The 14,173-nt window shown below is 40.9% G+C and overlaps 1 protein-coding gene across 1 annotated transcript; it reads right to left on the bottom strand.

Moving 5' to 3' along the window:
* Positions 1-2,205: 2,205 nt before the first annotated feature.
* LOC102232631 (cytokine receptor common subunit beta-like) lies at positions 2,206-13,288 on the bottom strand. Its single transcript, XM_023348433.1, has 15 exons — positions 12,789-13,288; positions 11,249-11,451; positions 10,073-10,193; positions 9,815-9,990; positions 9,583-9,737; positions 8,714-8,858; positions 8,124-8,256; positions 7,890-8,044; positions 6,652-6,782; positions 6,341-6,524; positions 6,115-6,211; positions 5,925-5,991; positions 5,082-5,161; positions 4,749-4,911; positions 2,206-3,760 (listed from the first exon to the last, which is right to left on the bottom strand). Exons 2-15 carry the CDS (start codon positions 11,349-11,351, stop codon positions 3,371-3,373), a joined length of 2,100 nt encoding a protein of 699 aa, XP_023204201.1. The 5' UTR covers positions 11,352-11,451; positions 12,789-13,288; the 3' UTR covers positions 2,206-3,370.
* Positions 13,289-14,173: the final 885 nt, after the last annotated feature.

The following is a 14,173-nucleotide window of genomic DNA, read 5'->3' as shown; positions in this document are numbered from 1 at the left end:
ATTGGTGTAAATCTCCCCAGGTTAAATGAAAACAAAAACTCATAAGCCGTAGCTTGTTTGTGAAACGAAGGCATTGAAACATGTGGCGCGCTTCAGGGAAAGAGCATCCAAGCAACACTAAAACAGCAAGGTGTTACAATGACAGAACAATCATGAAAGATTACACAACAAGCACTTCGTAGATGCAGTGGATGACACAGGAGTTGTGTTATAAAAACACACCGGGACTCGTCTGATCATACAAACATCAATCACAATGTCTCTAATGATCTAGTCTACCTTCAAGGATATTTCTTTTCCATGACCCTGGTCAGGCCTGGATTACCTGACGCACAGCTGTGAGGAAACAGGAGGTTACACAAGCATCCCTACGCCTTCCAGTACTTTTATTTTCCTGTTTTTCCACTTGACCGTCCAATAGGACATGCCGTGCACACACACGACCGCGCAGCTACCTTCTCATTAAGCCGAGATCCTGCGTTTCGCTCCTCAAATCAAGCCCTTGTGTTTCAACGCACCAGATTTAAATCTCTAAAACGAGCAAGGGAAAAAATGAAAAGGATCCATCCTTCAGCTACGGCTGGAGAAACAATAGCCCTTTGAAGTGAGATGAAGACGAAGGAATCTGTTTTGCTCAGAGAATTTGGAAAAGCCCACGCTGGGGAAAAAATCCACGTGTCCTCCCTTTGGTTACAGTGTGGGTAAAGTATGAACCAGTAATGTGGTTGTGATGACGCAGGGTGTCAAAGTGCCCGTCAGTCCCATCGGACAGGAAGTTGCACCTTGGAACGGGCTCGAAACACAGGAAGTTGATGTCAGAATGCCTGGAATTCCAACCTTCTGTTGTTTTTATGAAAAGGGATTTTGTTTTTCATGATATGAATTACGATACGGACGCGTAGCAATCCCATGCAATGACTCCCTTGGAACTTTTCCTCACTCCTTCCTGCTAAAACTACAAAATACAATGTTTTTTATTGGAAAATTAAGTTGCACACCGAAACTTAAAGTGCATAATTCTGAAGTGGAAGGAAAATAATAAGTGGTGTTTTATGTACTTTTGTAATAAACACACATAAATGGGTTTGATGCAAACCATTCTGCGCTTCCAAACAACTCTGACCAGGTTCTCTGATCCAAGTGAAGAAAATAATTACCACAGAAAGATGCCGCCACCGCCGTGTTTTACTGTAGGGATGCCATGTTTCACAATAAATCTGCTATTTGTGGTGGATGTAGGTTAAGTTTTTAAATACGTATAAGCATATAAAATTAAATCCATACTGGATTCCAAACTGTCACATCAAACCCCAATAAAATGCACTGAATTTTTTTCACTGGAAAGTGACGAAACGTGGAAAAGTTCAAGAGGTCGGATTATTTTTGCGAGCCACTTGCACGCTTGCACATTGCATGCTTAGTTTTCTCCTGCCTCGAGAAAACTGTCAAACCCTTGAACTTTCTGCAACCCCATTAAGCCGAACAGATGGAAAGAAGAACAGAGCAATAAATTTGAAAACAGTGAAAATGTGTGTGGCATGGATACAGTGAAATATACAGTACACTGTTAAAAATGGATCCAGCAGGCATGTCCTTGAGTAAGCAGGAGCCTTATCCAACCTTTTATATTGATAAACATTGCAACATTCCCTTTGGCCCCAAATTATTCATACCCTGGCAGATGCATTTATATTAATCTTCAATTATTAACAACTAGTTTCTACTGCTAAAGTCCTGGCAATCATTTGTTTTCAAAATGTATATTCTTTTGCTTAATCTGCTTAATCAAAATCTTAATCTGCCCGGAGTATTAATAAATTTGAGTTTGCCTTTATTGTAACAAGTGTATTGAATGATACTTGATATCACACAGTTTGTTTAGTTATTGTCCTTGGGGAGATTGTAGCTCTTTCTTGCTGCTACTTTGGCAAAGAAAACCCTTTTACAGGTACATTACAGCAGTTTATGGCAAATGATTCATTTGGAAATTGTCCCAACGTTAAGAAGTGAAGTAAAGCAGCTCCAAATAGGTCATTATAAAAGAGCAGGTTAATGCAAATGAAATAAATTTACACTTTAAATAATTTCAGTCAAGAATTCCCTCTAGTTGGCCAAAACCAAATTCAGGCCAACCCACTGTCAGTTTCCATTACAAGTGTGCACAAAACTTTATCGATGTTCCCTAATGTAAAAAAAACAACACAATTTCGCAATTGCGGTATTTTTATTGAATCCGAAACACGATTTCGGATTTAAGATCAAAGGTTAACTAGTTTTTTCACATGATGTCATTAAAAAACATGCGACGCCGTCATTCTCCTTCCACTTCCTGTCATCTTCATCTTTTCCTCCTGTAGTAACCTTGTGTTGTTGGTCACATCACCTGTATGATGTGAAAAAAGGGTTTCTGTTGCAGTTTTGTGATATACACAAATTCTGATAGAGTCAAAAAAAAGCCGCCTCATCCTAGCAAAAAAAAAAAAAAAGCTTGTGTTTTTGACATTGGAGTGTTTCCATTAAGCAAATTTATCTTTGTACTTCCACTTTGTGCGATAACATGGTGAAGCTAGTAACAGGAAAGGAGTAACCATCACATAATGTGATCAGAGACTTCCCTTGTCGTAATTTTTATTAAATATACATCATCCCCCTGTTTCAAAAACATTATAGAACTATAGCTTTCATTTTTTTGAGGCCTCCAGAGATAATAATCTGAAATAAAATGGCTTCACTTCTGACACGGAAACAACTTCATTTTGTTTGTCTGATTATGATCTGAATGATGACTGTATTGACAGTAAATATGCCAGTTTGTCTTATTAGCATGTGAGTTTAACTTTTATTGAAATTAAAATGCTCTGTACAGGAAATAAAATGGTGAAAAAGGTCACAGCGTCAATGTTCTGACTTTAACTCGCCTTCTGTTTCTTTGCTTTAGCAGTTTCATGGAAAAGACAAAATTTTACATGTTATAATTGCACATTAAATGGGGTAATAAATTGGTAAAATTGTCAGTGCCAGTAAGGGCACTTTTCTTTTTTTTGGATAATTATGAAAAGCACTTTAATACACATAGTGGCAGCTTGTTTAAAGAAAATCATGCTGAAGATAAACATTAATAAAAAAAATATATATAAATATTCTTCCTGGAATATTTGTAGATATAAAAACACTTTATTTACCCTGTTAAATGTTTGGTTGCATATTACTAAATTAAAATCAGTAAAGGCAATATAAAATATGTGCAACGACAACAAGATTTTTTTTTCTCCCTCTAACAGCTTGAGGAGCTTATAATAAAGTAGAAGCTTACAAAAAGTCAATTACTGATTGATCCTGCCTTGTTGTTTTGTTTCTTGCATGCAGCTGTTCATTTTGGCGGTACCGTGAAGGCTGCTGGGAGCTGGCAGTATCCCGAGTTAGCGCCCCCTTGAGGCCAAGAGGGGAGCGGCCCTGCAGTGTAATCAGGCGGTTGACTTCTCACCGCTGGTTCTCCGAAGCCGGACCGGCTGCCAGACTGAACAGGCCGCAGTGTGGCGTTCAGGTGCTGCTGGTCCTGCTCAGGACTGTGGTACCATTTTGGGCCTGAGCTGCTGTGGGAGGTGAGGTCCTCTGTGGACCTTGAGAGAGTGCGGTTGGGAAGACACACGTAATCTCCATCGCGAAGAGGACATGGCGCCGGGAAGAGAGGCACGGCTTCATCCGATTTAGTTTCGCGGACTTCTTCTTGCTGGACCTCCATTGACATTTGTCCTGATCCCTGTGAAAGAGACTCAAGCGCGTTAAACAGCTGCAAAGCAAAGCGAGTGAACAGTAAGTACTTTTTAAAGTACATTTTTTGAAGTTCTTGTAGGCTAGCTCTAAATCCTAATACCTTTCATTGCTAGCAGGTGTGTAAAAAGCTACTGTTTGTGTAGCAGTTTCCCTGTTATTTGCAAGCTAAAGGATGTAGCAGCTTAACAAAACAGAAGGCTAGCTCTAAAACGAAATGCCAACAAAAAAGGTCTGTGGACGTAGTAGGGCTGCTACAGACACCAAATAACAGAAGCTAAGTCTCAGTTTATTGTTCATACGTACAAGCTAGCTTGAACACTGTAGCAAAGCTAGATACCGATGGAAGTTAAAAAGTATTTTTCAGTATGTGTGAGACTTTTGACACGCTCCCATCAAAAATGTATGAATCCCACAGATCACTGAGGTGGGCCTTCGTGTGTCCTGCTGCATTGTGACAGGATATGTTTTTCTCCAACGTTACAGAAAATTTGCTAAGCCCTGTGGTTGGGTCACAGGGCAGTCATTGATCCAGCGGCCCGTCGTGCTTTTGAGTTAAAAGTTGACAGAAAACTTGAAAATGTCACTTTATAATTATGTTATTGAAACATTGGAAGATTAATACCTGAACAGCAACTATAAGGTCTCAAAAAATGCAAACATAAAAAAAAAAATAAATAAATAACTAGGCAATGCTAAGCCTGTTGAGGGCACAAATAAAGCCTGGTGGCCCACCAGGCTTATAATACAGTGTGTTACCATCTCACGTTATGTCTTTTCTATAAAGGATTTAACCGACACACATGGAAACACAACTAAACAGATCTTAGTAAGAGAGCTGGTGAGTCAGTGTCTATAACACGTTTTGCTGGATTTTTAGGACAACATTTTTATTGTTTCCATTTGATTCCTTATACAAATGCTGAGTACTCCTTTATTATTCAGTTGCTCTTGTTCTCTTTTTGGAAGTAGCTGACCTGACAAAAGATGTATGGCCCGCTGAAGCTCATGGACGACGTGTCCGAGTCGTGAGCGTTATCAAGAGGGGAGGGGAGGTTATCACAGTTCCAGCAACTCCTGCTCTGGTCGCCGCCCGTCGTCTCAGTGCTCTTGGTCGGCCAAAGCAAAGCTTCTGTGGAGCTGCAAGGGGGGGAAAGGTGCATAATTTCATCAGCTCCCTCTTTCTTCTCGATCGCCACGGCGGCAGAGTGCAGACATCGGCTATCAACAGAAGAATGCATCCTGAGTTGTCGCTGCATTCATTATCTGACTTTTGTGGCGTCATGTGAGTAAAGTGTGAAATTTAGTACCAGGTCGATACGCGGTCGAGGTGCTGCACGCTACAAATGGACGTCTTCTCGCTCTGCACGAGGGTCGGGGACGAGGAAGACTGAATTGGAAGAAAACGTGGCAATGAAGCAAAGCTTACTTCAGCAACACTTGTTCAAAAACCAACAGAAAACCAAGGTCAGTGTCGTTTATGAGTTTGGAAAGCCATTTCTAAGACTTTGGGATGGAGCAGTGGTGAAAGTTCAACCAGAATTACTCAAAGAATGCAGTCAGACGCATCTAAAGGCCTGCAGGCCTCACTACCTCTACTAAGGTCAGAGGTCACGATTCAGTAACTGGGCATAAATGGCCTCTATGGTAGTGTTCCAAGATCAGAACCATCGCCCACCAAAATGAACACAAAGACCTATCTCACATTTACCCAAAGAAATCTTGATGATCCCCAAAGATTAAGGGGAAATATTATTTTAGGAAGATGTACATTTGACCAGAGGCTCACACAGAATGTCATAAACAGAAGTCAGTCAGACATGGTGGTAGTGTGAGGCTTTGCTTCTTCAAGACTTGCCATAATTGATGGAGTCATAAATTCTGCTCTGTGGCAGAAATTGTTTAGCAGAAAGTCCAGTCATCAGTACAGGACCTTTAGTCCGGTTGAACTTTGGTTCTGCAACAGGACAGTGATCTAAATTACAGTAGTAAGACTACGTTTTTGAGTGGCTGGACGCAATAATAATAATTGAAAAAGCTAAAACTGAAGAGACTTGTAAGGGGGCAAATGCTTTTTTTTTTGCATTACTTTATGCACTATGTGAAAATTAGTAACATTTTAGAGTCACTTTTAGAAAATAATCCAGTCTCACCTTGATCTCAGACAGGCTCTTGCTTTTGCCTGGAGAGGGAACTGAGTCCACCCACATCACAACTTCCCTTATTGGTGAAAAACATAAATGGGCGTTAATTTAAAACGTACATTTAAAAAGAAAATCAGCGATTCTGACTGCTGTTTTAACTGCATTTTACACGTTGCAGTCAACGCAAAGCAGCGCTTACTTCCGGCAAACTGGGATAGTGTGGTACAGAGTCAGAAAGAGCGCGGCTGCAATCACGCCACAGAAGAAATAAATCAGTGTGGAGACGGACCAGGTGGCTGTCGAGGAGCAGAAACCAGATTAAAGAGAAGGTCCTGTTCATAATGTCATTTGAAGATTTTGTTTTTTTTTCAAAGCACAAAACAGCAGGAAAACATCAACATTGCACACACTAATACTGTAAGCACCTTTATTTGAGGTCCAGTTCGCAGGTTCAGACCATTCTGAGGGGATTCCCTCGTAGGTGGAACCTTCTCCAGGGGCAACCAGTGACCTCACTTTCACCTCGTAGTCCTGGAGCGGCACGAGGGATGTTCCCAGGATGCTCACCCGTGTGGACCCCTCGGAAATGTTCAGCAGCTCCGTGGATCCCTGGCGGCAGAAATAAATAAAACACACAACCTATGAATATTCAGGCCCGTTTTTCCAGAGCTGCTGTGGTGATTAGCCGCTAAAAGGAAAGCGGGGAAATGAAAACGAAGACGTAGAATCCTCTCACCTGATCTGTGGTCCTGTAATACCAGACCTGGTACAACAGCTCTGTAGCTGCCTCAGCTGGTGGAGACCACTCCACAACCCAGTCACCGTTATTCTCCCTCACTTTCACCTGCACTGGTGAATTGGTACGGACTGTTGAAAAAAGGCAACAGAAAATAACTGTTTGTAGCTTGAGTCAAAACGCAGGGTTTAACAGATCTTTTTGTACAAGTGGTTCCCATTGTTGGCGCTCTTTTGAAAATATACTCTGCGTAACCCCACCATTTACGTCGTACACAGCGTTTTGCGAAGTTAATTTGTAATTATTGAGTGGAAGCAAAAGTTTCACCGTTTTTCACATTTAGAAATCGGCAACCTTTCCTTTCTTTTTTTTTTCCGAAGAGTTTTTGCGGCGCTAGTGGCTCGTATTTTTTTTTTTGTACAGTAGGCAGACAGGAAGGAGGGTGAGGAGAGGGGGGAAGACATGCGGTAAAGGTCGTCGGGACCGGGAGTCGGACCCGCGACGTCCGCGTCGAGGACTAAGGCCTCCAAACGTGGGGCGTGCTAACCCACCGCGCCACCACAGCACGCCCCACAACCTTTCCTTTCTTAACCCGAAATAGTACATAACTGTCTTCCCAAGCCACTAAAGTAAACATGTGACACTTAACTGTACAGTGTACTATTTTCCTTCTAATTACACATTATGTTATGTTATTAATCAACATGTTATGTTTTGGACGTCCATCACACAAAACACTATTAAAATAAGTCAGGGATTGTGATTGTGATCTGACGAGTCCTGAAAAAGGGGCATAAATATATTTGCAAAACACCTGACCTACTGCAAGGTTGTATGTTTTATGTTTGCTGTAACCTTTTCTCCCCCCATTTCTTTATGTACATCATATATAACATAATACATGTATATTTTCAAAAGAAAAAACAAACATGAATGTAATGGTTAAAAACGTCCACTAGGGGTCGGTGTTTAACATAGTGACCTACCAGCGACTAAATCCCCAATTAAACAGCTGATCAGAGTCCTATGTACTGATTTAGAGGTAATAGCACAAATCAAACACTAGGGGGTGCTGTGCAACCATGGCACAAACCTGGTTAACCGCTGTTTGTCTGCACTGCTTCCTGTGGTCTTATCACCCCCTTGTGTGTTTTTAATTTAGCCTTATATGCTCAGATAAGCACAGAGGGACTTCCGCCGCCACCACTTCTCACCTCCTCTGTATTCTCTGTACTCACTGTGTTTGTACGCTTGAAAGGTCTTAGCGTTGTGTGCCGGCTGGAGCTTCAGCTGCAGACGTTCAGGGTCCACATCGGTGAGAGGGCAGCTGTACCTCACTTCTGTCCCTCCGGGGTCAGAACTCACAGCTGGGTTCATGCAACATCCCTCAAACCTTTAAAGGATTGAAGTTCGCGTCAGTTCAGAAGAAGCAGCAGAGGGCGGGCGCGTCTACGGCTTTGAGTTTGACTTACCGTGCTGTCGGGTCGTGTCGACAGGTCAGCTGGTAGGTGACGAGATAAGCCAGCTCTCTGCTCACCTCCCAGCTACACGTCACTTCCTTCTCTCCATCCAGAACACAGTCCAGAGACGGAACCTGCCCGAGGTCTGATGTGAAAGGGAAGGAAAACAATAGTTAACTCACAGCTGGAAAACACCAGACGTAGTTCCCATAACTGTGAAAAGACCCAGAAAATTGAAGTTTGAAAAGAAAGCAAAACTGTTTGTTACTGCATCATTTTACTGGGATTTTCTGCAGTAGACCAACAGAAAGTAGGACGTGATGAAATGGGTAGAAAAATGTTCATGTGGTTCGATTTATGTTTAGTCCCTCGATGTGAGTGCTGGACCTTTTTAGTGTATACGTCTAACAGCGGAGCAGCTTGGTGATCGAGTCAGAGCTGTTGGACCACATATCAGACTGAAATCCTGCTTTCAGACTGAAAATGTGTGCGCTCGAATTATGGCAGAAAAATTCCCCCATATTGCAGTGTGTACTTTGGTTGCAAAGTGGTAGTGTGAAAAAGTTGAAAGGGTATTTATGCTTCCTCTTTATTTCACTCACCATCTCCAGTTTTCCAGCTCGCCACAGGACTCCATTCGCTCCACCGACCCACGCCGGCCCGGGCTCTCACTCTGGCTTCGTATCTACGGCCGGGAAGCAGCTTCTGCCTCTCCAGTCTCACGCTGGTGTCTGCGACAGCCTCAGTCTGAGTAAAGAGGTGTGTATTTAACATTAAAAACGAAATTTAATAAGCACTGACTCACCCTCTGTCTCATTATTGTCTACTATGAGTAGGCTATGGGCACAGAGTTGACTGTGGGATTGGAGGGGGGAGGTGGCTCCTGTTACCCTTTAAATCTGATTGGTCAGCCTGCCTGGCCACACCCACCAGATGGGACATTACATATGAATTAACATTTACATAAGAGCTGAGTGGCTAATTTCCATTGCTAGTCCCATTGGCAGGCTGATTTAAATGATGTTTATTAATAAGAAAGAGCCTCTACTGTGCAACAAAAACTCTCCATAAAGGCAAAAACGCGGTAATTAAGCAGCTGTTTACAATTTCTAGCAAATAAGTTCAATAATTTTCACTTTAAGTTGATAAATAATTTAAGTAGAGTTAGCATAGTGGTAAAAATAGAGTTGTTTGCAGTTAAGCTAGGCTAAGCTAATCAAGCTAATCGTAAAAATAATTTTTCTAGTCGTACGATAAACACGGGCTAATGCCCGTGCCCTAAACCGCTGTAAGAAGCAAATTCATGTGTTTTGTTTAGTTAAATAAATAGTTTGGTTATTGAAGTATTGGCCATGTTAGTGTCCCTCTCTTCTCTACTGTAAAAAAAAACAACAACAACAAAACAACAACTCTAAACACTCCCCTGCTGCACAGAAAGGCAATGTGGTGATTTGTTGTGTTTGTAGCTTACAGTCCAGCCGTCCTCGTCCTGCGTCCTGAAGCTGAGCTGATACGAGAGGTTCTGGTTCAGGGAGGACGATGGAGGATACGGACTGGACCACTTCAGCCAGCAGCTGCCATCGCTTTCCTCAGACGCAGTCAGACCCCCAGGCGGACGTGCCCTCACTGTGCAACACCACCATCACTGTAAGGCTTAGTTTTGCTTTACATAATCTACTACTGTACATGTAACTGTTGCTTACGGCGCCGAACAAGATCCAGAGATGTGTGATTGGAAGACGAGCAGAAGCTTGTTGTCTGGTTGTTCGTGAAGAAGACAGTATGGCGGATTCCCATGCCAAGCACAAGAGTTTTATATCTGCACTGGACAACTCCATCCTCGGTTGTTGTTTCGTCTTTAAAAGGCACACAGAGCTCACTGCGTAGATATAGACACCAATCTGTTAGGGAGAACCTCACCTCTAGAGAAGGCAACTTCTAGAAATGTCTGCTCCGTTTACCTGCTGCCATCGTTTCCCCTCAGCCAGACCTGCAGAGTCGTGTTTGTCGGTGCCTTCCATTTGCAGTCCACATGGGTCTTGTAGTCATTGTGGCATTGCAAGGACTGCAGCCAAGGCGACACTGCAGCACGACAAAGAAGAGTCAATTCATTGCTAAAAAATTAATGACTCAGGAAATTTCTAATTTTGGAATTTTGCAATCCCAAATGCAGAGGCGGTCCTAGCCTTTTTGGCGCCCTGGGCAAACCACCTTTCCGGCACACAAGACGCCACCATTGACCCAAATGGGTATATGAGGGAATTAAAGAGGCAACGTCAGAATCGTTTCAACCCCTTAACCGTCACCCTGAAGAGGTTGATATCCAGAATTAGATAGCAATTAGCTACATTTACTTGAGTAGCTTTTTGGTTACAACAAAAAAGTTTTACCACACTGTACTTTTTGTTTTTTTTTTACTTTTACTTCAGAAATTTTACCATGAAGTATTGCTGCTCTTACTTGAGTAAAATGTCTTTTTACAGTATGAGCAGCTTCACCGAATGAAGAACAAACATATTTTAACCAAAAAATAACCGAACATAGACACACACCTGCAGTTTTTCTTCAGTTTTTGTGAGTTTTATGCTTATAGAAATTGATTTGAAAAGTGTTTTCTTTCGCCTGCTTTTGTTACTTTGTAATTATGTTACTTATCTGAATTATTTTGGTTTTGGTCTTCTCCACATAACTTTATATTTTGGTCTGTCTGATTATGTAATTTCAAAATATAAAATGATTGATGTTTTGATCAGTTACTCGATACTTGATTTTCATTTTTACCAAATACTTTTTTAGTCTTACTTGAATAATTTCTTAAACGGCTACTTGCGACTTTAACTTGAGTAGAAATATGTTGAAGTATTGCTGCACTTACTTGAGTACTAATGTTTTTGAGTACTCTGCCCACATCTGCTTATATGTAATTCAATTCAGGCTTTTCAATTGTCTTGTAATGATATTTGCCATGACGCAGATAAACTCAAATTAAAATGATTCACCCCTAAATAAGTTATGTTTACTGTGCATCACTGTAAACCCAAAGGTAGACGGTCCCACAAATATGTGAAACAAGCTTCCATTTCTTTTTGCTGTTTTTAAATGATTATTATTAATATCTTTTTCAGATGGATACTCACTGTTGTTTGAGCTGCTGCCGTCATGAACGCCGCAGTGATCCAGACCAGAGAGGAGAGCCCGATTCGGGAGAACCAACCACATCAAGACCAGGAGGAGAGCCATCCCTTCAGGGTTCACGGAGCCTCGTTTCTTTTCTTTTTAATGATCCACATCAGCGGCGTTTCCTCCACATCATCAAGGCGCTCTTGCCTTAGAGGTGAGGCTGTTTTTTTTTATGTTTATATATATATAAATAGGCAGCGTAGATGTGTGACAGACAGACAGAGAGAGAAACAGTCCATTTACTAGAAATAATATAGAAATGAGTCATGACCACATCACCAGCAGTCTTCCGCTCTGAGTGTATGCTTTTTGTGGGATGTCACCACACATCCGCCTCCCTCTTATCTCTCGCTTCCACATGTTGTAAAGAGTAAAAAAAAAAAGAAGAAAAAGAAGCATACGCTCTAGGAGCACACACACACTGGCATGAAAAAAAATCAATAAATAAATACATGGCATTATTTCAAAGTTTTACTTTTGCAGGCATTCGTGAATAAGATTGTAGTTTAACCTTCAAGAAGGGAAAGACAACAGAAAAGCTCGAGCCGTTTCAGCCACAAGACAAAAACCATCATCTCGGTCACTGTGTTTTTAGGAAATAAGCATATTTAAAAAATATTTTTAAAAATAATTAAAAATGAGATTTTTAAAAAAATGTTTCAAAAATTATTTTAAAGGGTTTAAAATGATTACGTTTAATTATTTTAGTATAAAGAATTAAAATACGTATTTATTTTGTGCAATTATAGTATAACTGCGATTAATGTGCGGAAAAATGTACAAATTAAAACAAGTAACTAGAATCCATCTACAGCTCTAATCAATCATAATTAAATCATCTGTGTATGTTTTAACGCGGCTTCCTAATAAAAAAGTCAATCACTTCAATTTAGAGAAACGTGATGCAAAGACTCCGACAAACACCGTGAATTCCTGCAAATATATTTTGAAATTAAAATGATTTTAAATCATTTCGGAAAACACTTTTAAATTTTCAGTTTGAAAAAAGGGGAAACGGCGCGTAAAGATCAAATAGTTTCAGAGAAGAAGTCACGATATTGCTCTGTAAACTGGGGAGGGGGGGTTTCGAGGGTCTCCCGGGCGTGACCTTTACCCTTTTAGCTGCTGGTTTACAGAAGCAGGTTGGGGGAAATCCCACAAAGAGAATATCAGGAATCCAGCAGAAAAAGTGAAAAAGACAAGCTGTTGATGTTTGCGGTGTTTTCTGACGTGAAACCATCAGGCAGAGATACATGAAAAGAGGCAGCGATTCGCATAAAAGAGGCATAAAGACAGTAAAAAAAACACCAGAGAAAACATTTTTTAGTGTTAAATTTATACCTTTATAACACAGAGGGCTAATCCACCCTAATGGAGACAAATATTAAGACTTTCACTAATCAATACAAGGTTAAATTTATCATATACAGTAATAATCGTCTATGTTCTGACTGCATGAATACCTGAATATATTTTGTAATATTAAAAAAATCTCACCCAATTACTTGGTTTTTCTGTTTGAGGAGCGCCTTTCCTTTTGTCCGACAGTCATCACTCCTTCCTTCTCGTCTGACGGCTCCGTATGAACGCTGACGAGAACTCTGTGGGAGTTTCCTGTGCGACTGCTTCAGTTTCCCCTTTCTGCCCAGACCGACTCTCGACGTCAGCTCGCCTTTAAGGCACAATCAGTTGTTTTGCTGAGGAGACGCCTGAAAACCCTAAAACCTCGGAGCGCATCGAAGCAAACCAACGCCTGATGCGTTACTCTGGGATGCCGCTTACCCGTTTTGTCGGTGCACAAGCATGCGGTAGATTATAGATTGCAATCTGCAAGACTTTTAAGATAACCGTGAGTAAAAACAAACAACCACCGACCGCATTTCTTTGAGATAGCAGCGTTATGTCCTTTATGTGGCTCACGCCACACGCAACTGAAACTCTGCCAGGATGTGCTACCATATGTTTACATTCAGGAGATATTACCAGCTACACTGACTGACATGTGATCACGCAAAGTTGTTTTCCGTTTACGCTGTTTGTCTTACCCGAACCACTTCAGATATTTCCAACCCGAGGCTCTAAACGCTTGACAAAATGTACCTGAGCGCGCTGCAGTTAGCAGGAGGTAGGCGTAATTAACGCGTCTTCAAAGTGTGTTCATTCAGTGTTGAAGAGCGTGCGTCACGCCCACTTGTTCTCTGGTCGGCTTTGCATCTTAAACGGAGGAATTTATTTACATTGAAAGGATCAAAGGTCAGAGGGGAAACAATTCTTTTTTTGTAATAAAAATAGGATCTTGAAAATGAAAAATAAAAGTCTGCAATAAAACAGAACTTCCTTTGATTTTGCTTTGGCTAAAACAGCGATGGCTTATTGAAACAGATTGTGATGTAAACAGGGTGAATTTATTGGTACCAAATTTATTTGTGTGGCCACAATGAAGCTTCTTTAATTTTGTATTGTAACAGCATAATCTCACAGCCACCAAATTTTAATTGCAAAACATTTATTCAGCAGGAAAATAAGAATAAACAAGTAAATAAATAAACATTCTTGGGGGGGGAGGGGTCATCAAGTCTCCATGGCAACCATGAGACACCGTTTATGTGCTAAGCTATTGATAAACCAGGACATTTGAAGCCCGTCTGAAATTATGATGTCATTAAATGCTTCTTAAAATTATGAATATAAAAATATGCATCCATTCAGAATATACAAATCTTTATTTTACCCAGATTTTCATTTCAGACATTTTCTGAAGTGGAAAAAGCCGGTTACATCATCGCGTAGGAATTGGGGGATTTATTATAAAAAAAATCTTTGTGAATGAAATCTAACAATATTTTGAACCAAAACAGCTTAAATCTGTAAGGTTTGCCATA

The sequence above is a fragment of the Xiphophorus maculatus genome, chromosome 16 (genome assembly GCF_002775205.1).
Source record: "Xiphophorus maculatus strain JP 163 A chromosome 16, X_maculatus-5.0-male, whole genome shotgun sequence".
Taxonomy (NCBI): Eukaryota; Metazoa; Chordata; class Actinopteri; order Cyprinodontiformes; family Poeciliidae; genus Xiphophorus; species Xiphophorus maculatus.
This window is presented reverse-complemented; position numbering and strand designations above follow the sequence as displayed.